At 39.6% G+C, this 25,152-nt stretch overlaps 1 protein-coding gene across 2 annotated transcripts; it reads left to right on the top strand.

Annotated features, from left to right (window-relative positions):
- Positions 1–7,933: 7,933 nt before the first annotated feature.
- On the top strand, positions 7,934–20,166 carry ttll10 (tubulin tyrosine ligase-like family, member 10). 2 transcript variants are annotated; one of them, XM_033627882.2, is made up of 12 exons: positions 7,934–8,327; positions 8,523–8,679; positions 8,895–9,013; positions 9,212–9,332; positions 11,638–11,723; positions 12,873–13,059; positions 13,200–13,371; positions 14,683–14,823; positions 17,799–17,915; positions 18,001–18,094; positions 18,320–19,651; positions 19,743–20,166. In XM_033627882.2, the coding sequence occupies exons 1-11, from the start codon at positions 8,015–8,017 to the stop codon at positions 18,955–18,957; spliced, it is 2,145 nt and encodes a 714-aa protein (XP_033483773.1). In that variant the 5' UTR covers positions 7,934–8,014; the 3' UTR covers positions 18,958–19,651; positions 19,743–20,166. The 2 variants fall into 2 exon arrangements, with proteins under 2 accessions (XP_033483773.1, XP_078026336.1); XM_078170210.1 differs by having other exon boundaries at positions 19,740–20,166.
- Positions 20,167–25,152: the final 4,986 nt, after the last annotated feature.

Raw genomic sequence — 25,152 nt, 5'->3', positions numbered from 1 at the left:
CTTCAATTGAAAATGAAGATTAGAAGAAAAAAAAAAACCTGTCAAAGTTTCCCTGCAAAACCATTTCCTTATTCATTTATTTTGTAGCCTATTTATGATGTTTATTACATTGACTGTAGAATCTGTAGTGTCAGATCACTGTATGTACAGAGGAATGAAGCAAAATAAAGTTGGAAGATAAAGAAAATGAGATGCGATACATTTATTATTCCCCATTCACACCTGTGTGGAGTTGGCAGGCCTGTCTATAACAGATAATCAAATTACCCAGGACGGTTTTTACTTTCTCACTTCCCCAAAAAATGTCTGGTAATATTACTCCGGATACTCCAATACGTCAAGCTTAAATTAAGTGGTATTATGCATCTAGTATTATCCACACATTTTAAATTATGTGTTCAGATATTTCCCTGCCCATGATGCTGTCCTGCCAAAAATGGGTCCCTAAATATTGAAATTGGGTGTATTAACCTACACGTCAAAAGGGGACAGGAGGGCTATTTTAGCATGCTAACACAACATTGGATAAGGGAAAAACAATTTAACGATGGCTAAATTCAGAGCATGCAATAGTTTGGTTAGCCCTGGGATAGTCTGGCGACCTGTCCAGGGTGTACCCCACTTCTCGCCCAGTGTCAGCTGGGATAGGCTTCAGCCCCCCTGCAACCCTCAACAGGATAAGCGGTTATAGAAAATGAATCAATGAATAAATTCACAGCTCTTGATAAGGTGTTAAATACAACATAATGTTTTGTTTTGGGTCAAGACTATCGCTCCACCCTTTATATTTCATATGCACAGGATCCAGAGATGGGTCTCTCCACGCAGAGAAACTGGGTTACAACCATCTAAGCTCCCATTCACAGCCAACCAAAGTTGGGTACAAAACTATGAAAACTGCTAACTGATAGCTTGTTTTACGAAAAATGACAATGACAAATATTGCAGTAGCAGGTCATAGAGTGTCCCGGGAATGAGTCATAAAACTAGGAAATTAGTTTGTATTTTACCACTCAGTCCTCTTATCTTAAGTCAGTGGGTTTTTGGTTAGATGGCTGACACAAGGCCTGTGGTTACACAAGCTTAAGAGACTTCCATGTTTTGTTCTGTGACATAAAATACCTTAGTAAATACCACATTCATGAACTTTGAAGCTTCTATGTGTCTGAAAAAAAAGGCGGGTTGCTAACAAGTTGAAAAAATTAGACTACAGAACAACATCATGCCTAACTGGGCCAAACACAGCTTTACAGTCCTGTTATGACGGTGGGGTTAGGTCATGCAACCGTAGTGTAGTTTGTACATCTGGCGATTACATCAAGGCTTCAAAAATCATAAAAGTGGTGTTCATTTGTGAGGATTATCTTGATGAACAAAATGTGTAAGTATCACAAACCTTTGTTTGCTGCAGAGTTTATTTTTGGCAATAATCCAAAATTCAATGGAAAAATCCCATAGGCCTCTTGATGAGAAAATCAGTGTGATGCTAACTTCCACGTCAGCCTACAGAAAAACATCATTCCTAGGGAGCTCTACATGCAAACTAGGGGTGGGGGGGGGGGGGGGGGGATGGATGCAGCATATTATCGACATATTTTCACTCAGCAATATTGTATCACTGTGGGAGCCAAGTATAGGTTTTTTTACCAATACAAATCAAAGTTTTGATAGCCAACTAGAATAATAAAATCAATTGCTTTTTTTAGTCCAATAGACTGATGATGAAGATTGAATGAGCAGACTGAAAAATGTATCTTATTACATGCAACAGATGTTGAAAAAGTTTTCCTTAGGGGACATAATCAACAGTTTAAAAAAAATAATCACAATATGTCATAAATTATGTTATCAAAATACTCAGCATATTGCAACAACTTTAACGATGCAGTAATATTGTATTGTGACTGAAGTATCATGATATTATCTTGTCGTGAGGCCACTAGTTTTTTGTTTTGTTTTGTTGTATAATTTTTCAAGAAAATATACATACCCGCACTCCGTCCTGCCAAAAACAGTCGATTTAATAAACATAGCAGTTTAGACCTGTAGCAACAGTTCAACCGTCCAACCTGTGTCACACTTCAGTGAGAAAAACAACAGCAGCAGTTAAGAGAGGATAGGAGGGTAATATTATTGCAATCTGCAGCCAGTGCCAGATGCGAGTTTGTAAGTGAATTATGTGACATTTCCAAGAGGTGTAGTCTAGCATTAAAACCTCTAACATTTAAATGTCACAGTAAAACTTTAAGGCTGGATGCTAGCTTAACATTAGCAGCTGGTCTGCATGTCCCCAGTGGTCCACTAAGGCTTTTTGTGGTTTAACTCTGACAACATGACCTGAAATATATATATTCATTTAAGTAATGTTATTTAAAAAACAAACAAAAAAAACCAAACAAACAATAAAGAACCAACAATGAATGTGGTAATGTTTTTCTTTGGTATCTACTGTTGCTAATGTTAGCTAACTCTTTACTTGTATTGCTAGCTAGTTAACCTTAGCTAGCAGAGCTAACATGACGATTTTTGTTGTTTTAACTGACTGTTCCAAACTACAGAAAGAGTAATGACAATTAGTAGGGTGTTAGTAGGTTTTATGTTACATAGCCCTCACTACACAGAAAATTATTTCTGGTTAAAATGAATCAAAGTGACCCTGTAACATGTAGCTAGCTACTTAAGCTAATAGTTGCTTCACCTTAGCTTTGGCTGATCGCACTGGGGCAAATTCAAAAACAACCACTTAGACATAGACTTCTTTAATGTCCATCAAACTTTACATAAAATGGAAATTTGTCTTTGACAGTGGCTTAAAAAACACACAACACAGACGACACTGCACAATAAATAAGAATAAATAGACATGTCTTGTCAAATGTAGTTTTGACTTTAGCCTTCTGGCAAACCTGGTGTGTTAACTGTGTGTTGTTATTAGACATAAGGACTAGTAGGCTGAGATAAAAGCTTTGCTAATATACATGAGCAATCTTAGGAGGATTTGAGGTATTGCTACTCTTGCCTGTATATTTCTAATTTGCCCCAATTCCATTTTAGTCAGGTCTTTCTACAGAGTTGGCTGACATTTCTTTGCTGGTAAATTTCCACAGTAGCTGACTTGACTCACCTCAGGTACTCAGTTACATTTACCAAAGCACAGAAATGGTGATACCTGCCAGTGACTGGTAGTAAAAAAGAGAATGAATGCATGGGAATGAATCATTTTCATTATGGATGCATGGATGGTAATTTGAAGAGGTGTGTTCTTACAAGTACATAAGTTTCCCTGTTTTATCCCTCTAATTAATTTTGGGCACCGTGATATATTACTGGCGCTTATGTCCCATTAACTAAGGCCTAAATATTCTGCCACATAAGCACTGGCCCAGGACATTTCTAGTTTGATTACCCAACCATTTATGTCAGTGATATTACCTTCTTTCCCAGCTCTGTATTGATAGACCTATGTTGATGGATTTCACCTGAATGACTTGACTAATTTCTGAAGTACTGCACCTGCACTCATGTTATCAAGCACTTCTCATTAGCTGGTATATTTTAAGACTTCGCACACCGGGAGCATCTCTTCCCCTTCTACTCTTTTTTGCTAAAGTCTACTATCGGTGAGTCATTTTCCACTTCAAAACCAAGCTTTATTCCTTGAGTGTCGTTTCATAACTCTGGAGGGTGTAACCTGAATGACGTTAATCCAGGAGGTTGCCAATAGTACGCATCACATACATGTCTCTCTGCATTTGGAGTAACCACAAAGGCTCCGCTGGGTGCGACTGAGGCAGTATCTCTCAACCTTCATGGAAATACCAAAGGTGCATGTAGTACATGAAGTCATTATTTAAAGCCATATCAGTGATTTTTACATCATGTGTGTCACATTAACCACGTCTTTCCTACTTGGTCGTGCTTTTTTGATGATTACTGCAGTAAGGTTAAAGTGAACCAGAAAACTACCATAAACCCTCAGCAGCACTCAGATTTCTTACTGCTCGCCCGACTTACAGACATGTAAAAGCACAATGACACCTCATGTATTTAATTTTATATATCTGCCTCTAAACAACTGTTTATCTGAGGACAGAAATGTGCATATGGCATTTACATTTTCCCATGTTGAAGTTAGTCTTGGTGAACTTTGAAGTCATCCCAGTGGGAATGAGTGAATGCAGACCCTGGGAATAAAATGTCACCCCCCACTACATCAGCCCCCTCTGCTTTCCCAGTGTAATTCTGTAAGGAAATCATGAATAGCGGGCGAGAGAGAGACCCTATTGAGACGAGCCTTTCTTTACATCGAAACTTAACTCCGTCCCTTCCACTATAACACCTTGACAAGGAGAATCCCTCCAAATAATAGGTTGTGTAGGGACACCATTGCTTCAGGCTGCATCCCTGTAATTGCTGAGCACTTCCTGGTGCAGGAGGCAGTTGAGATGACATGGGAATGGGCGAGTCTCCAAAGGCACACACTTTATGGTGTAACCGCCCTGAGACAGACAGGCACACGCACACTACACTTTGTCTAATGATATACATTGATCAGTTTCATTTTCATATAACTTAGTGAATATTTTGTTTCTCCGATAGATCACATTACCGTGTTTGTGGAAATGCTCATACATTTTCACCCGCTGTCTTTCTTTTGAAAATCAGGATTTGAAGGAGTGATGCACTGTGCTGATGTTACTTTCTTACGTGTGTGGTTTGTTTGGAGTAAATAGGAGAAAAACTGGCTTGTTAGCATATGAGCGGTGGCAGCTGCCATGGATGAACAGACGAGCACCACCCACAGAAACTCAAAGATAACAAAAGTAAAGCAAAAGGTAAAAAGTGGCACACTTTTGCCCCCACTGTTTGAGATCAAAGAGAGAACATTTCATTTAAAAAATATTTCATACACAAAAGAAAACTTTAATTCAAACACTCAAACCTTTATTTAAGCCTCGCACATACAAACAGCCACACAAAATACACATGCATACACACATTATTCTCCTATACACACAAATGCACACAGCCTCTTGGCAGATGGTGAACCATGAGGTCGACAGGGCTGTAAAACAAGCCTGTTCTCTTTGTCCACCTACGCAGCACTTTGCACAGTGTGTCTATCAGATGGCGGCTCTTTATCAAGGTGTGGCTGACACTGGCTCAACACAAAGCTCTGTTAAACAAGAATATGGGAGGCCCGTTTCTAATAAGTGGGGTGCTGTGGCCGAACTGGCATCATTGCCAAGCAGCTCTTTTTTATCGCTGCCATTTTGCAATGTCTGTAAATGACTGGGCTGACAAGACTATTGCTTCCTTCTTGTAAATTTAGTCATGCATGAAATATGTAACAACATACTGCAGGGTGCGATGTAACATACAGTATGCGTTTCTTTGCTATGAACCATGTAGAAAGAGTTGGCTGTTGTTTTTCTTGGATTGTTAACAAGAAAATCTCAAGGTTTGTGGTTGTGTCGGCTTGTTCAGCTGTCAACATCAGTTCTCTCTGATACCATAAACCTTGCACTTAACACCTTAGCAATTAAACCCTTGCATTTTTGAGGGCTGTTCCCCATTTCCCCATCTTTTATGACACTTTTTTTACTGAGGTGCTTTAAATATGTTCTAAATACTCTAAATATGCTCCTCAACTACAGGTGTTAGGTGCCTGCGTCACTCCTGGTTACCCTACTAAATGTATAATTATAAGGTTGCATGGATGCTGGATCTAAGAGGCACCCTCCCCTGTCAATTATCAGACTGTTGGGAGGAAGAGAGGAGATTATGCATAATTGCCAACCGTAGCTGGGCCTGGGTGTTTCCTCCTGAGTCAAATCACCGAGACAGAAAGGTGATAAGTGGATTTGCAATGCGAGCAGACAAATACTATGTTGCTCAACTGCATACCTGCCACTGGATCTGGCTCTAGACAATACAGTTCATGATAATAACTGCACTTAAGAATAATGATTCCAGGAATTATGCATCTGGGTAAATTAAATGTTAAAATAAATTGGTTTTCACAATAAATGTGAAATATAAAAAAATGTAATGAGGCTGTAGGTATAACCAAGGTGGAATTCATCTTTGTATTCATCATTTTATCCGTTAGTGCACTGTTTCTGCATTATCTGAAACAGTAAATAACTTTTTTGGTATTTGTAGATACATAACCATTCAGGCTTTGGTGTTAAGGGTGTAAATGGAGCTACAGATATGAGGCTCCAAAAGAAACAGTCAACCGGTATGAAATGTAAGGTGAATACCACTATACCTTCATTAAAACATATCCCCTGGACAGGATTCTCACTCTGTTAAACATATGTCACAGAGCCTGCAGAAAATATTATTTTACCTTTTGTGTCAGGATATAATACCCCGGAAAACTGGCAAATCCATGTTGATTGACACTCTCCTCTCATGTTACCATAGGGTTTGCACAACAGAGGCTTACAGGCAATTAATATTGTATGAAGCTAAACTTAGAGGTGGGGTAGGTGTGGGATACATAATCTTGAGTAGTTAGTTTGTCTTGAGCTGCTGTTGTTGTAAGATTCAATCCAGGAGTGGCAACTGTTGCTAAGTTCCCATTACCCGAGTAACCGGTGATTGTTTACATTGGTCTAGTGGGTTTCCTTACTTGCGGTGTGACAGACTATGGCTGGTTAGAGTGGGCTAAACTGCTGAGAGACCATGTGATTCCGCCTCCGCCAAGCCTGTCCTTCAGTCTGTAGGTTTGCTGTTTGCCTGGGCCTTACCGTTGGACTGCAAGGTTGAGTGCACATGGTGGAAGAACAGGCTGAGTAGGTTTTCATGGAGTTTGGCTGTCCTTGTGGGTGACACTGGAGGTACAGGTAAACCCCTTTGCTTGTACTGTAACTGTAGCTACAATATGGTCACAGTTCAGCTCCTGTTTTCTAATACTAAACAACACATTTATTCTGATAGCACATCATCACACTTCTTTTTTATCTTTTATTGTATTTTTCAAGTCTGCTAAATGTAATTTAAGTTTGAACTATACAGACAAAATAATAATACTGATAAAAAAGCTCAAAGTATAAACCCAATAAACGGTGCTAGCAAACCCTAAAGGATGAAATGGTCATTAAACTAAACCAAACATTTCAGTAGTTACATTTAACATTTAAGGGTTCTTCTGATAAAAAGGTAAAAGGTGATGGATTTCATTGCAATCTGCCTGTTAGAAAATGAAATTTCGACATTTTTGGCTGATGTTGTTGCTAGAAGAAAAAGACCACGACTCTGGGGACTACTTTGGCCCAACTGTCCATGGGCCAAAGTGATGATCAGGTGCAAAGTTTGAGTGCTTGGTGTTAAACAAAAGGTCAAGGGGTTACCTCTGAATAAAATGACTGTTACATCAGCCCCTCTGTGAGGCTGTACTTAGTTACAGAGGTGCTGTGAGCCAAATACTAACATCAGCATGCTAATATGCTCATCATGCCACATTTACATGCTGATGTAATGCTGTAAGGCTAATGCAATTAGCCCAAACACAAAGTACAGCTAAGGATGGTGGGAATGTCATTAGTTTTGCAGACATTTCTTTCAAAATATTGGACAAATTCTGAAAAGGATGACCACCAGAGTAAAGTCAGGGAGTCACCACAGTCATTAGGATTAATCCCACAGGGACCATGAATACCTGTAAAACTTCTCATTACAACCCATCCAGTAGTTGTTGACACATTTTCAGTCTGAACGACCTGCCAAGAGACTGACACAGCTATCCCTAGAGCCATGATGTCAGCATGGCTGATGAAAATAATATAATGTTACCAGCAGACATGTACATGAACTTTTGATGAGGGGTAAACAGCTTCCCTTGTTTTATTCCTTTCATACTGCCACAAATCTTCAGTGCAAACACACCTCACTGCTGGTCTGAATTTCTGACTACAGTGTCACTACAAACCAAAAAAGGGCCCACCTGTCCTCCCATGTTGGAGCATTTTTAGCCATTGCCAGCGATCTGCACCAACACAAGGTCATGTCATCTGAGTGCTGGGTGGAGCCCTGCGGTGAAGGCCAGGCAGAGGAGACCGGACTGGAGAGGCAACAAGGGGAAGAAGCGGAGGAGGAGGAAGTGGAGGTTCTCTGTGGGGATAGTCAGCCCGCAGAAAGCCTGAGGCAGGAGGAGCCACCCAGAGAACGGCCTTTATCACCTGACCATAGTGGCATGCAGGAAGTGACATTAGAAGGTGGACTGGAGCAGGCCCAGAGGGAGGAGACGCAGACTCGGGAAAAGAGAGAGAGGTTTTCCCATGTGATTGTCAACCAGGAAAGCCGGGATAGAGGGTCAGGTGTGTGGAGGGAGAAGTGGATAATCAAGTGTGATGTAGTTTGTTATTCTTTCCATATGTTGAGCCTTTGTTGCAGCATAACAAAATACAATTCAAAAACACAGTCTACATGTGCATAGTGAACTTACTGTATATGTTTGTGTGAGTATAAATGACTGTGACTGTGTGATTTCTGTGTGTTTGTGCGTGTAAAAGTATCAGGTGCGGGTCTGGTGGAGCCATACCTCCGGAGGTCCTTCCCCAGGGACTTGTCGACCTTCTCATTCCCAGACAGGGACATGCAGCAGCAGGTCGAGGAGCCCCGGGGGCCTGGGCCCTTCTACTTCTTTGGAGGAGCTAACGGAGCTGAAATGTAAGTAGAGAAATATAAAATAATGTGTTGGATTTTAAGTACAAATAAAAAGCTTAAGAAAGGTGTTGGAGACATTTGCTCTCACACTAGGAGAAAAAAATTATCCACCATTTTGTTTTGGGTTGAACCCTAGTTTTACATGTGACACCTGACCTCTTGATTGTTGTGTAATTAAGCAGAAGTGTGATTGATTTCCTTTGGGACTGTTCCTTTAGAGTGAGAGGTTACTGTGAAAGCAAAGGATGGAAGAGGATTTACAACAAGCACAGGGAGGATTTCAAACTCAAGTGGTGTGAGACCAAATCGCCAGCCAACTACTGTAACTTCAGGGAAGGTCAAGTACTATATTAATCACAAGACATAATCTGTATGCTGTGTTCTACTATAAACTGTAAAAATGTTGCCTGTCTTAAAGAGATGCCATAGAAAATTAAATAAAATTGGAAATCTCATTTTGCTTTTAGTAGAAAAAGAGCTTTATTGCTTTCAGTTCACAGAAAGAAAACTTGTAATCCTCATGTGTTGTTCCCAGGTGAACAGTTGGTGTATCAGATTCCCAACAACAAGGTGCTCACCACCAAGATCGGCCTCCTCAGCAGTCTGCGGGAGTATGAGCGAGTCAGCAGCAAAGTCAGCCACGGTCGAGGACGGAGGTTGTGTGTGTGAAAAGCAGACAGATATAACAGCTATTTTCCTTTACAGAATTTATAGTTGTGTCACAAATCTCCTGGCAACAATCTGGTGCCATCATGGGTGTTCAATAGAGTCCCGGCTCTGCAAATACTGACTGAAAGACATATCAGCCTGTGATACTATTTAATAAACGGGCAAACGGCATCATTAGAAATCAGACCTCCCACCTGAATCACACAAGCTTGGTATCGAGCATTATGTGTGACAGTTATATAAACTATTCCAGTGGTTACATATTGACAGTACGTGAATACAGTTATAATGTTTTACAACCTGATTCTTTTAAAATCTTCACCTGAAAAATAATGTAGTCAAGTGAAATAGAAATGTAAACTACACTTACAAAGCTAATTAAAATTAAATAAAAATCCACAGGAAATGTCTTTAGTTTTAGTCTTTTTTAATATGGTCAAATTTGTCAACACAGCAAGCATATTGATGCATTGGTGCAAATGTTTACGGAGACTGGGATGTATACATGACTGTGCGTCAACTGCATCTGACATTTTATTTAAAAAAACAAAACTAAAACAAATACTGAAAGTAATTAAACTAATCACTTTAAGCATTTTAAACTAAAGTGAAACAAGGCAAGGCACTCTGGAAACTAAAACTAAACTTAATTTAAAAATGAAATAAAATAAAAACTAAGGTAAAAACAAGACTATAATAACACTGACTAGGACAAGTACATGCATGCCCAAAACTACTGTATACACATTCTTGTCAAAGGTTTCACACTATTCCATTAACAAACAGCTGGTGGCTGTAAAGTGCCAAGAGATGTAGCAGTGCCTCAGCAAAGGTCAGGAAGAAAACTGCTAGCTAGCAAACACTGATGTGGACAATGCAGAATTAAAGCTATAAAAGAATAATTTGTAGATATTTAAGGTAGGAAATGCATTGAGCATGTTTGTTAGGCCTCAACAATATAAGAAGAAGAAGAAGAAAACTTAACAGAGTAAAGTAGCAGTACAGTAGTGAATATGCTTTGATGTAAGATAAGACAAACTTTAATAACCCACACTGGGGAAGTCCTGAAGCAGCTGAAGAGTCAAAAGCAAGGACACGGAAAAGTGACTGACTGATAAATGAAAGTGAAATGAAATGAATGAAAAAAAGGCAAAATAAATAAATAAAATAATATAAACGCTATTTACACTTTTCACTCATAAAGAAACTGTATGCTCATGATTGATAATTGCACAGGATAATTGTAATACAACACACATATACCACATCTACATTTTTTGTGCATACAGTATGCTGTACTGTATGTGTATTCATGTACATACATAAACACATGTATACAGTATTCCAGTAACTGTACCCAACAAGTAATGTTACTTATACTGGATTAAATGACCCCGAATGTTTTGTAAACTGCTCTCTCACGTACAGTGCAAGCAGATTCCACTTAGAAAAAATAAAAACTCCTTTGCAACAATTATTAAAATAACTGCTTAGTTTATTTATAGTTATATTACATTTGTATTTATATTGTGAATTTTGGCCTATATATCATAACTTACAAAATAAATATATATACAAAATAATATAATATTATTCTCTGTATAAAAAACTTAAACTAAAGCTGAAAAAATACATTTTCGTGTTAGATATGCAATACTTACAATGGACCAAATTAGTAGTAATACTGTAGCCATATGCAACAAATCCAGCATACAGCATCTTTGAAAATTTACAAGTGTATTGATTCATTTAAATTCCTGAATGTGTTTTTCCTTTTACTCTTTTGGTAAATCAACTTTTTAGAGATATAAAACTTTCTTGCGTCAGTGCATTACAGTAAACATTATATATGAGATATGAAATCAACTTGCACTCATGGTGCAAATGTCCTACCACTGAATGATTATGTTACTGTGAAATATTAAAAGCAAATATGATAATCATTGCAATGTATTATCAAACCCAAGTAAGCTCTCTACTGTAGTTAAATACATTAATAGACAAACATGGCTGTCAAAAAGGTACGCGATTACACACGTACAAGATGACAGCATGCTTTGAAAAGTGCTCAGCAGTAATCTAGAGTATGATTTATTTTTGAATAGATAAAAAAACATGTAAACACACAGGTATGGTCCTTTAAGCACTCAATGACTTTGTGGTTTAAACATAAAGTGATCTGAAGTCATTTTCTCACAGTTTTGATTTTCAGTGTATGACACAAGCAGGTTCAAACAGCTGAGAAAACAGCCATTCACGTGCACTTCCTCCTTGTTGTGTTGTTCTTCACAGGAGGCTGAAAATGGAAGAGTTTATTCCCACTACCTTCCGCATGGATGTGAGGGAAGAAAGGGAGGCTTTCTTTGCCCAGCAGGAGGGTAAAATACATGCAACAATAACCCAACGAACACTGATTCAACTGGATTTGTGTTTGATGAGGAGGCTCCAGTTTAAGATAAGATCAGTCAAATTTGACCTGTCATTTATCCGGTAATGACAAGAAACAGAATAGTTTGTGCTTGGCGGTGTTAAGACAACTGTTGCCTTGGTGATTGTTTAATCAAGAGGTTGAGGACGTTGGAAAATAATCCACTTCACCTCCCATAAGGCCCTGATTAAATCACCAGGGGAACATGCTGTTACCATAGAGATGAGTCAGTAGAGGGCAGGGCTGAGACACAAACACAAGGAGAAACGCTCGACAGGATGTGGATGTAAAGCTGGCCTGACACAAAGGAAATACATTTAATATTAAAACTGAAAAACATTTTTCCTCAATTTTACCAACTGGGAATGAAACAATACCCTGGTTCCTGTAATGTTTGTGGTGATACAGACACACAGAATTATGATAAGTGGTGTGCGGGGTATGGCAAACATGGTTATCACTAAGTAAACAGGGGAAGACAGACAGCTGGCTGAGATCTCTGGGTGACGGATGAATCCATGAAAAGGAAGACGAGAGAAAAAGACACATCGGAACAGTTATACAAGCAGAAACATTTTAAAAACTGATCACAGCATGTGTAAAACTCTGCTGGAAAAGCAGTAGTAGTAGTACTGTCAAGTAATGTCGGTGGTGGAGGAAGTACAGCTGCAAAAGTACTCATTATAGAGTATAATAGCTCCTGTTAGAGTGTCACATGATATTATTTCATTATTGTTACTGATGCATCAACATGTAAGTAACATTTTAATGTTTTAGCTACTTGAGGCAAAGCTAATTTTAGCTACTTTGTATACTTGGGTAGCTTGACTGATAACAATGCAGCATATTTTATAGGTTGATCATATGATTTTATATGCTTTATTTATATTCAAAGCATCTAGTAACTACAGCCATCATATAAATGGAGTAAAAAGTTAAAGTGTTTCTCTCTAAAATGTATTGGTGTAGTATAAAGTAGCATACAAATCTAGAAAACACAATTACAAAAGGTGAAGAATTGCCTTGTGGGATGTTTAGGACACAGTTATGGAGTGAAATTCAGATTCAGCACTACTCACAACTTAATGACTGTTACCAGGTGTGAGCAATGATGAGAGTCACATGTGGATCTGTAAGCCTACGGGTCTGAACCAGGGCAGAGGCATCTTTCTGCTGAAGAGCCAAGAGGACATCGACGCCTTCAAACTGAAGCTGCAGCACTCAGAAGACAGCCAGACCAACAGGAAGACGCACCACCGCCAGCCTCAGGCTCGCATTGTTCAGCAGTGGGTGAACATACGTAACTATTGGGTTGTTAAAATGAATAGCATGTCACATTTTATGGCTCCAAAAAGGCAGCATCTTCTTGTTGACAAATGACAACTTGAGAAATTGTCCTGAAAGTCAACTGTCATTTTGCCCCCAGTTACATCCAGAGTCCACTGCTCCTGAAAGGGAAAAAGTTTGATGTGCGCTCTTACCTTCTGATTGCCTGCACTGCACCTTACATGGTCTTCTTTCGCCATGGATATGTACGACTGACCTGCGACCTCTATGACCCCAGCTCCAACAACCTCTCTGCCCACCTGACCAATCAGGTACACCTCAATATGTGTCAAACTCTGCCAAAATATCCAGGGTTAACTGGCCGAAGTTTAAAGGACAGATTCACCGTTTGTGAAGTCAGTGTTAGAACAGTAGTCATGTGTCCATATGAGCATTAAAATAGGTTTTGCTGGCTGTAATCACTTCTGCTGTTCATACCGGCCTTTTAAAGCTTTCAGTGTAAGTGACAGTTGTTCAAATATATATCTGAAGCTGATAAAAGGCTTCAGCAGTCAGAGCTAAACAAATCATGTAGATTTTTTTTACACTTTAGAAGATATCCCGTTATTTGCGGTTACTGGGTTATCAGCACTGAAACACTAAACAGTCCCTACACACAGCTCGTTCAGTCCATTTTTATTTCCCAGTCAGACATTCTTAACCTTTATTTAACCAGGTGATAGACTCATTGAGATTAAAATCTCTTTTACAAGAGAATCCTGGCCAAGAAAGGCAGCAACGCAGATTCCTGAAAACGACATAAAGGCTACGACGCACAACAAGATAACAAAAACATCAACAAGAGCAATAGCCACAACAGTGACAACAAATGTTGACACAAACTAGCTCAAGGTGCCTTTACAGCACATTTGAATTCATTTATTGTGATTCTGTCCTTAGTTTTAGTGTGTTTTGTAGAATGTTCCATGTTGTGAGGGCAGAGTACATGAAAGCCTTTTTGCCCATCTCAGTCCGAACTCTCGGGACAGTCATGGTGATAATGTCCTGGGATCACAACCCATGAGAGGGTTGTGAAGTTTTTGGCATAGGTACTCACCTATAAGTAACCGGGGAGTCTGTCCAAAATGGCTTTATAGATAAAGATATACCAGTGAGATTGAGTGAAATAATAGAAACCACTGAATGCACTGAATAAAATGAAGCACTGGGTGTGAACAAGCAGTTTTGTTGTTTTCCTTTGGTACAGTACAGTATTGTGTGGGTGAAATTATTAGATGACTGTTCATTTTCGGAGTTAAAAGGCACCCTGTCATTCATTCACCAGCTAGGCACAAAGGCCTGATTTTGAAACTCTGGGTTTGACTTCCAGTGGAGAATACTTCATGTAAAAGTTAACTGTTTAGGCTGTTTAAGGCCTAATGTTTGCTATGTAGATTCCTGTTTAACACAAATTAAAAAAGGACAATTCATTCATGATAATAGCGGAGAGATATTTTCCTCCCTTCCTTCTTTGCATTACTCTTGTAATTTCCCAAGAGGTGGCATTAGCTGTGGCACGAACTGTCTCTCTGCTCCTGCTGACTGCTTTGTGTGTCTCTGGTCCCCCTGGTGTCCATCTCCAGTACATGCAGAAGAAGAACCCTCTGTACAGCCAGTTAAAGGAGGATACCGTGTGGTCCATGGAGAGCTTCAACACCTACGTCAACGACAGGTTTCAGGTTGCCATGGGTCTGCCCAGGGACTGGGTGCTGGGCACCTTTGCAGTGAGTGCTGCTGTGTGTTGTAGCTCTCGGGGACCAATTACCATTATAATGATGGTTGTTGGCGTTTGCAGCTAATTGAGGTAGTGGTTAGACTCGGATGATCTCATTCCTGTCCGAGGATACATCATGTTATTATAATATATTTCTATATTTTCATCCATAGTGCCTCTTACAGTACATAGAAAGGTACAGTGTGTACATTTGAATCATTTTTGGGTTGCACCTGTTCCCATGAAACCTCAAACTCTGATAGTGACATATATTTCAGTGTATACAAACCACAGTGTGGTTGTTTGGTTTAACAGAGTCCAAGTGAGACCTTTCATACTGTTTACAGTTAAAGAACCTAATCTTAGTAAAGCCTGTCTGTGTAGACATTAAAAACTTACATCATTAGATTTATAAGAATAAGAATTCAACACATCATGACTTTATTATTAATCATACATGAATTAAAATAAATGAATGAATGAATTAAAAGGGCCCTCCACAAATATTTTATGTCAAAGTTGATTTAAAAGTCATGGAGTTACATCATAGGAAGTGTAGGATTTAGTATTTTTGGAAATGAAATCAAATTACAGCCTAAAAGTCAGCATATATCTTGTGTTCTGTTGCTTTGATTTTTTTTCTGTCCTTTCCAAACACTTGCAGTTCCCCAGATTTTATGGAAGTGCAGTACTAATGTAGGCCTACTGGAATGTGATAAAAACTTCTTTACAGTGATATTGCAACTTATGTTACTGCACTAACACTGCTACAAGTGCAGCTTAATATTTCCTTAACGTGATTTTTAAACTTACCCTTTGTCAGGTAATGTGTTAGCTGGTAAGATATTAGTGAGTTAGTGAGATACAGTAACAAGCTTAAAGCTGCACTAATAAATATTACATCTAAATACTTCACTTAGAATTATAGCTTCTTATTGGTGAATATACTACAAAGCTTACAGAACAAGTCTCCCCCAATATTCATAAAGTATCAAATCGCCCTGAAAAATAATGTACAACTACATGTATTGACTTTGACTAGTTTTACTGCTGTGATCTTATAAAGTGCATAAAATTAACACCAAATGACAGTAGCCTAATTTCCAGTTTAGCAGTAAACACATTTAACGAGAATGCATTTATGCTCCAAATCTGGATTCAAAAGAAAGAGAATCAGCACTTGTTCAGATGGTGGCTAGACCAGATACTAGTTTAGTCAAGACTGCGAAGCATAGTTATTATAATCTGTGACCTTATTTTTTGTAATATTTAAAGCTAAACAGCGAAGTGATGCTAAGGTGAGCGGGGTCTACACTCTACTAATAGATATAAACAGCTGACGATAGTTCCCAGCTGTCTGACAAGCTCTCCTTTTGGTCCACAACATAGAATGTCACAAAAAATGTCACAATAAAAATGTCATAGTATTGTATGCCATAGAAATGTCAATATTTCATGACACAGCAAGTTGTAAAAAAATGTAATAAAGAAGTCATGGCAGGACTAAAGTATGCTTTTGTTCGGTATGTCATTAAAAAAGAAGTTAAAAAATCCATAGTATAATATGCCACAAAGAAGTAATAAAAAAAAGTCATAGGAGAATATGCCATAAATCATAAAAAAAAACCTCATAGCATAGTATGACATAAAAATGTCATTAAAAAGTCATTATGGCATGTCGTATAAAATCATTAAAAAAGTCTAGTATAGTCATAGGTCATAACAGTCCTTGTATAGCATGTAATTAAAAAGTAATTAAAAAGTCATAGTGTAGTATGCCTTAAAATATAGTGTGTAATTTAAAAATATATATTCTAAAAGTCATAGTATGGTATGTCATGAGAAAGTCGTTAAAAAGTCATACTATAATTTGTCATTAAAAAAGCCGTTGAAAAAGTCACTGTATAGTATTTCATAAAAAAAAATTCATCATTTAAAATCATTTTGAAAAAACAGGTCATGGTATGGTGTCTCATGAAGAATTCATTAAAAATGTCATAGTACAGTATGCCATTAAAAAATATAGTTTCTTTTTTTTTTTAAATCCATATAAGTCATAGTATAGTATGTTATATTATAAATCATTTAAAAACCCATAAAAGGCATAATACAGTACGTTATAAAAGGCATTTAAAAGTCAGTACAGTAGGCTATGTCATTAAAAATTAAAATTATAGTTTGTTAAAAAAAAAGACATAGAAAAAGTAATAATACATATGTCATGAAAGTCATGGAAAAAGTATAGTATGTAAAAATAAAGCAATCCAAAAATCATAGTATAGTATGTCATGACAAAGTCATTAAAAAGTCATAGTACAGTACGTCTTAAAAATAGTATTTTATCAAAAAAAAAGTATGTTATTTAAAGTCATTAAAAAAGTCAACAAGTTATTCAAAATTCATAGTGTAGTATGTCTTAAGACATGACCTTAAAAAAAAGTCATTGTATAGTAGGTTAGAAAAAAGTCATAGTGTGTCCACTTCTTCCTGCACAGTGCTCACTTACATTCATTACAAACCCTGCACTGGGGATTCTGTTGTAAAATACTTTAAAATGATCCCAGGGGAATATCAGTTGTTGTTTTGGTTGTCTGACCCACAGATATATCTCCCATCAGCCTTGGTTCCAGCAGCAGCAGGTAGCTGTTTTCACCTTAAAACCCACTGTACGTTCCGTGCTCGGCACATAACAGCAAACAGTCAATGATGTATTTATACCTGGTGTATACCTTGTTCTGATACCCCCAAGTGGCCAAAAAATCAAGAATGCAGCGAAATGTTTCAGAATTAGGCCATTTATAAATGATCAAATCATTTGAAAAGAGTAGAAAAATAAATCATTGAAGATATCTAACTACACATTCTCAGATATTGTTGCTGAGAGCTGCAGACATCTAAAATGGCTGCTGGAAGAACTGCTATGATGTATGCCACTTAGACTCTGACGCCTAATTTGACCAACTGTTGTTTTTTTTCATGCATCAGAAGCGCATGCAGCAGATCATGACGCAGTGTTTCTTGGCAGTCAAATCCAAGTTAGACCGTCGACTGGGCCTCTTTGACTTGATCGGCTGTGACTTCATGATTGACGAGAACTTCAAGGTGGGTGAGACACTGCTGAGTATCTGAATGTTGGTCAGAGTTTGCGCGGTTTGGGACTAAATGCGTTTTCATGTGTATGAAATAGGTGTGGCTGTTGGAAATGAACTGTAACCCAGCTCTTCACACGAACTGTGAAGTGCTGAAGGAGGTGATACCCAGCACTGTTGCTGAGACACTGGGTGAGCGCACATTAACAGAGCTGATCACACGCACACACAACAGTTTTTTTTTTGTTTTTTTTTTTACTAACAGTTTATAATGTTCTCACATCATTTCTCTGCATGCATCAGAGTTCCCTTCATTAAATATGCTGCTCTACTTATTTGTTTGCTCAGCAGGCTGATGTGTGATACCGCCCAACATAATATGTTGGTAATATCTGCTGTCACTCCTTCATGCTCTAGATTTAACTCTGGAGATCTTCAGCAAGTGTCGTCTCAAGCAGAGGATTCTTCCTTTGGCCAGTCAGAGGGACTTTGTGCTGCTTTACAATGGAGTTTTCCCTCCTGATTCAGTGCTGGCCTGGAGCAAGAGCAACACAAACAGTGACCTCAACCAAAAAAGCACCAAAAAGACTCAAGCCAGACAATTTAAGTCAGGGACAGAGGGCAAAGTTGTGCCCCTTGATAATGTGAATGTCTCCGCGAGCAGTGAAGGAAGGGGTAGTTCAAAGTCTGACGAGCACCCCAACACCTCCACTTCTACCTCCACTGCTGCCTCACCTTTCCATCAAAGCTCTCTGTCAATGCAGGGGCCTTTACATTTACACAGCAGCAGCACCATCGTACAGACTGTCAGGAGTAAGAACCTCAGGCCGCGGGTTGTATTCAAGCCCAGCAAATGTACTTTGCATCATCATTTAAAAGCTGCAGACGACATGACGCATTCTACGGCACGGCAGAAGACGAGGATCATCATGGCGCTGTCGTCACCAGGGATCTCTGTTAGTGACTCTTCAGAGAGCCCTCCTCATGATGGACCTCCAGTGTGTGGGAACAAATGTGAAGAAGAGCTGAGAGAGGACACAGAGCTGAGTTTATAAGAAGAAAGAGGAACTGAGATGCATCAGATGCAAACAGCTGAGATCTAAAGCTTTATCTGGATAAAAAAGACCTATACTTTTGACACCTGGTGCTGTTTTCCTCTCAAAGAAATAAATGTTTACTGTGACATGAAAGAATGTATTTATTACTTGAATAATGATAACTGCGTTCATTTAACTGGTGCTATGTAAGGAATATGTTCTAAAGAAAGCTTTTTCCTCCAATAATGGTTGATTTTGATTTATTTATTTATTTGTCCCAGAGTCAGACATGTTTACAGTAATCAAAGCACACATAGAAAGCTGTTGCAAATGGAAAATATATCCATCAGTCATCTTACATGGCGTTGCGTCACTTTACAGAAACAGAAATAGCTCCTGCCTCGTGGAAATCCATAACCGCTCAGACAGACTGTGTACAAACCCTCCCACCATCTTACTGTAATTCTAACCAGGAAGATCAACACATGGCTCCACTGTACAGTTGTTGTGGCTTGTTGTTTTGACTGCAGCCCTCTACCTCTCCGTTTCATAACTCATAATTATCTCACTTGCCTATCCATATTCGGGCCCTTTGCATGCAAACACGGGCAGGCATGGTCCCATCTTTCCCAACAGGATGCTTGCTTCATCCATATGCTTCTCAACAAGGAGGCTGAGTGCATCGGAGAGCCTGACTTATCAACACCAAGAGGTATAGAGGCATTCTTTTAATATCTACATATGGTAAGGTTGGAATGACACTAGAGCCGTTTTTTATTTGTCATGCTGTTATGTGTCAGCAGGTTCCCGGTGTGAGTTCGGAGTGTAAAAAAAACAGAGTGAGGAAGCTGCTCACTTCTCTGCAGACAGCCAACTGACAGGAAGGAAGGAACAGCTACTACACTGCAACTCGACAAGAACTTTTATCTTCAATTCCTCTTCAAAAGCTTTTACACCTTTCGTTCTCGTGGCTGGATGGAAACATACACTACATGCTGGCAAAAAGGGGGAACTAGAGCTTAGCAGTGCCACCCCCCTCCCTCCTCCTCCTCTCCAGTGCACAATATCCTCTTTTGGACCCAACCAGCCCCCGTGTTTTGTTATCTCTTTGGTTTTAGTGTGGCACACACACACACACAGAGGGGATGACTGTCTGGGCAGATGGTGCTCAGTGTGAGGACTAGAAGCTGAGACGAGGCGCAGAGGGACAGACTCCTCGTCCGTCATGGGATGCTGCAGTGTGACCCAGAGGCATACTGGAGTGGACGAGGTGGGCCCTGATGAGATTGAGCTCCTGGAACTCTCTGGAGACAATTTAGGGTAAGACAAAGATACATTTACAATTTAAAGCAAAAACAGAAAAGTAGTGGTGGGGAATTAACACATTTATTGCTGAACTTGGATCCTGGAACAAAGCGCAACCAGCATCATTACTTCATCAAAAACGTAAATGAAGTGTTATTTATTGTACTTTTCCTCACAGCTGTAGAGAGACAATACCGGTTAGGCTGGTTTAAATGTGGTTTTTTTAGAATCAGTGACTTCTGGAGGAAGAAGCGGTGACATTCTGTGAAGTGAAAAAAGCATTTAAGCAGCTTTCAACCTCTGTGGTTTTCTTTGGCATGTTATGCGTCACATTTTGGAACCGAATATGTCAAACAAAAGAGGAGAGCCTCTTGCACAACCTTTTTCAGAGCTGCAGTGTATTCAATTCAGTGATACCATTTTCAGGATGTACACAGCTACACACATGCTTGTTTTTCACACAGTAACAGGATGTGCGGTGTGTTATAAACAGAAACTTCCAGGTAATGCTGTGAAGAAAACATTTAATTATAAACCCTTTATCCAGGATGAAAACACCTGCAGAACAACACATTACATCCATATGGTTTCCACTCATAAGCACCAGGCAGAACAACAAGGCAGGAAAACTAATTGCCCGCTATTTACTAAACATGAACTTGAGCAGTCGGTGATGCTGCACTGATGTGATTAGCAGATTACTATAAGACAATGGCTGAGGCATGGAGGAGTTTAATACAGAGTCAGGGCGGGACAAATCCCCGCTCGTTCTTAGACAGGGGGATTAGCAGAGGCTAATCACAACAGTAAATACCAGTCCTTATGTATGGCTGTTTAATAATTACTACCCACTGCAACACAAACAAAGATGTTTGTTACTAAGATGCACACTCATATACACTCTATCACTGCATAGAGTTCGCTTATCATTTAGTCTGAAGCACTATTTAATACTTGTTATAATGTATTGGTTTTAACTGTGCATACAAGAAATTAAAGGGGAGCTACACCCATTTTCAAAATTCATATATGTTATTCTTCTGTCTAAGGCAGTCCAAAACTCTCTTTCACATCCAAAAGCCAGAGTGATAAAACTCAAATTTGTGAGAGAGCAGCTCAATAGACAATGAATTGGAAAAGACATTCTAGATGACACTGAGCACACCCAGGGGATTGTTCTGAGTATATGGGCACATTTTCGGTTTCACACCTGAGAACACTACAACAGGAAAAACATCATTTGGGTATAGAAAAGGAAACAAACATTGTGTGGGTCCACAAAATCAAGCTCCCATTCATTATCTATGGAGCAGCTCCAGACTTTATGACATCACACATTTGAGACTTACTTTTCTGGTTACAGTTTAAGAGAGGAGCTCATGTTCACACACATTTGTTGAACTTGGCCATGAAAATAAAATACTGGAATTCTTCATTTAGGTGGTGTTCCCCTTTAATGCCCTGTGCTAACAGGAAGTGATGCAATATGTGCAAAAATCCCCAGTTTTTAAACAATGAGACTGCTAATTAAACTTTACAGAGACATCAAAATGTGCTGCCAAAGATGTAATGCTTCTTCTTGCCTCTACCAATCAAAAATGTTGATATTTTGTATTATTTTAAGAAGCAATAGCATGGACCAGTCACAAACCAGAATTTATAGCCCAAGGTAGATTGCAATGCAAACCCATAAATAGGCCTTTATACAGATTACACAAACCTCAAGATAAGGGTAGACAGACTCCTTAACTCCTCTCCATTTTGAGTTCTGTAAGGAGCTCAACATATTGATCCCCCAAGCGAAGCGGGGAACAACATCTGTAAAACTTTGGGGGATTTACCAAGGAGCACCTAACAGTTCTCCATAAACACATCCAAACTTACTGAGCTCAGAGGTGTACTGCTAATTCAGGCATGTGGTAAATGAATGGACTGCACTTGTATAGTGCTTTTCTAGCCTTCCAACCACTCAAAGCACTTTCATACTACATGTCACATTCACACATTCACACACTGGTGGCTGAGGTTACCATACAAGGTGCCAGCTGCTACTCAGTCACAACTCACTCACACACAATCACCAATGGAACATATTCATTCAAAACCTGCTTAGAATTAGCATGTGGACAAAATATATGTCAGTGAAGGGTCAACAGGTGGGTCTGCCCTGCTCTGGCTACACTGTAATCTGATTATGTCTGGCTGCTGCTGGACTACAGGGGGGTCTAGACATGTCATTTACATTGTGATATGCTCTATTGCTCTTCAGTCTCTGCTTTCTTTTAGGCACACCATGGCTGAAGCCAGTGCAAGCATGCACAAGTAGGAAACATACACAAACAGGAGCCCACAATCATGGTTTTGAGACAGTTTCAAGTCTGCACGTCTGCCTGACTCACCTGTCTTTGAACTGCAGGACAGAACCAAACAGAACATGCACTTTGACATTCAGGCTGCACAGACACGAAATTAAACCCACATCCGTGCTACAACGAGGACACAAAGTTAACCACTGTGCCGTCAGAACGTGACAGCACTGTCTCATGAAATGTGTCATCAACATCAACATTTGATGAAATGTGTTTATTCAGGGTGTGGAGTCTGGGAGAGACCAGGCTGCAGCTGTCAGTGAGAAACAGCAGAGATGAGCAGGAGCCACTGCCACAACCACCACCGCCACCACAGCGCTACCCTTCAGTGCGACACCTGGAACAAGAGGTCAGTGTGTGTGTGTGTGTGTGTTGTGTGAATTTTGTAGGACTGTAACTTCATCATGCACTTCTCACAGTGACAACACAGCGTGTGTCTCACTTTGGTCAACACTTTAACACTGCTCATGTATAGTGTGGCAAGATGTACATCAACTGTTTCCACTCGCTGTTGTTATTTGTGTTGAGGCCAGACGCACACTGTTTACACACTGTGGGAATTTCCATGACAAAAGTGAGAGATTCTGCATTCCATGTTTGGTGTGATTCAAACTTTACAGGAAACAGAGGAGGGAGGAAACACTGCCACACAAACTTGAGTTTTCACACTTCTTTCCACTTGAATGAGAAATTTTCTGAAAGGTGCAGTTCACGCCAAAGTTATAAATATATTTTTCCTTTTACCTGTAGTGACTTCTTATGAATCTACAGTACAGGCCAAAAGTTTGGACACACCTTCTCATTCAATGCGTTTTCTTTATTTTCATGACTATTTACATTGTAGATTCTCACTGAAGGCATCAAAACTATGAATGAACACATGTGGAGTTATGTACTTAACAAAAAAAGGTGAAATAACTGAAAACATGTTTTATATTCTAGTTTCTTCAAAATAGCCACCCTTTGCTCTGATTACTGCTTTGCACACTCTTGGCATTCTCTCCATGAGCTTCAAGAGGTAGTCACCTGAAATGGTTTTCCAACAGTCTTGAAGGAGTTCCCAGAGGTGTTTAGCACTTGTTGGCCCCTTTGCCTTCACTCTGCGGTCCAGCTCACCCCAAACCATCTCGATTGGGTTCAGGTCCGGTGACTGTGGAGGCCAGGTCATCTGCCGCAGCACTCCATCACTCTCCTTCTTGGTCAAATAGCCCTTACACAGCCTGGAGGTGTGTTTGGGGTCATTGTCCTGTTGAAAAATAAATGATCGTCCAACTAAACGCAAACCGGATGGGATGGCATGTCGCTGCAGGATGCTGTGGTAGCCATGCTGGTTCAGTGTGCCTTCAGTTTTGAATAAATCCCCAACAGTGTCACCAGCAAAACACCCCCACACCATCACACCTCCTCCTCCATGCTTCACAGTGGGAACCAGGCATGTGGAATCCATCCGTTCACCTTTTCTGCGTCTCACAAAGACACGGCGGTTGGAACCAAAGATCTCAAATTTGGACTCATCAGACCAAAGCACAGATTTCCACTGGTCTAATGTCCATTCCTTGTGTTTCTTGGCCCAAACAAATCTTGCCTCTCCTTAGCAGTGGTTTCCTAGCAGCTATTTGACCATGAAGGCCTGATTGGCGCAGTCTCCTCTTAACAGTTGTTCTAGAGATGGGTCTGCTGCTAGAACTCTGTGTGGCATTCATCTGGTCTCTGATCTGAGCTGCTGTTAACTTGCCATTTCTGAGGCTGGTGACTCGGATGAACTTATCCTCAGAAGCAGAGGTGACTCTTGGTCTTCCTTTCCTGGGTCGGTCCTCATGTGTGCCAGTTTGGTTGTAGCGCTTGATGGTTTTTGCGACTCCACTTGGGGACACATTTAAAGTTTTTGCAATTTTCCGGACTGACTGACCTTCATTTCTTAAAGTAATGATGGCCACTCGTTTTTCTTTAGTTAGCTGATTGGTTCTTGCCATAATATGAATTTTAACAGTTGTCCAATAGGGCTGTCGGTTGTGTATTAACCTGACTTCTGCACAACACAACTGATGGTCCCAACCCCATTGATAAAGCAAGAAATTCCACTAATTAACCCTGATAAGGCACACCTGTGAAGTGGAAATCATTTCAGGTGACTACCTCTTGAAGCTCATGGAGAGAATGCCAAGAGTGTGCAAAGCAGTAATCAGAGCAAAGGGTGGCTATTCTGAAGAAACTAGAATATAAAACATGTTTTCAGTTATTTCACCTTTTTTTGTTAAGTACATAACTCCACATGTGTTCATTCATAGTTTTGATGCCTTCAGTGAGAATCTACAATGTAAATAGTCATGAAAATAAAGAAAATGCATTGAATGAGAAGGTGTGTCCAAACTTTTGGCCTGTACTGTAGATTGTTTTGGTGTGAGCTGCAGATTGATGGAGATATCAACCTTCTCTCCAATATAATGGAACTAGATGGCACTCAGCTTGTGCTGCTCAAAGCACCAAAAAAATACATTTGAAAAACTCAACAGCAATGTGACTTTCCATAGATCATGAC

This window comes from Epinephelus lanceolatus, chromosome 8 (genome assembly GCF_041903045.1).
Source record: "Epinephelus lanceolatus isolate andai-2023 chromosome 8, ASM4190304v1, whole genome shotgun sequence".
Taxonomy (NCBI): Eukaryota; Metazoa; Chordata; class Actinopteri; order Perciformes; family Serranidae; genus Epinephelus; species Epinephelus lanceolatus.
The sequence above is the reverse complement of the archived record's forward strand: the minus strand, read 5'-3'. Positions and strand labels throughout refer to the sequence as shown.

What these genes read in the sequence shown, in the direction of transcription:
- ttll10 (XM_033627882.2), top strand. Translation starts at nt 8,015, where the DNA reads ATGTCATCTGAGTGCTGGGTGGAGCCCTGCGGTGAAGGCCAGGCAGAG. An exon ending in TTTCTTTGCCCAGCAGGAGG is followed by an intron (nt 11,724 to 12,872) that starts GTAAAATACATG and finishes GACTGTTACCAG; the next exon opens with GTGTGAGCAATGATGAGAGT. An exon ending in CAGGCTCGCATTGTTCAGCA is followed by an intron (nt 13,060 to 13,199) that starts GTGGGTGAACAT and finishes TTTTGCCCCCAG; the next exon opens with TTACATCCAGAGTCCACTGC.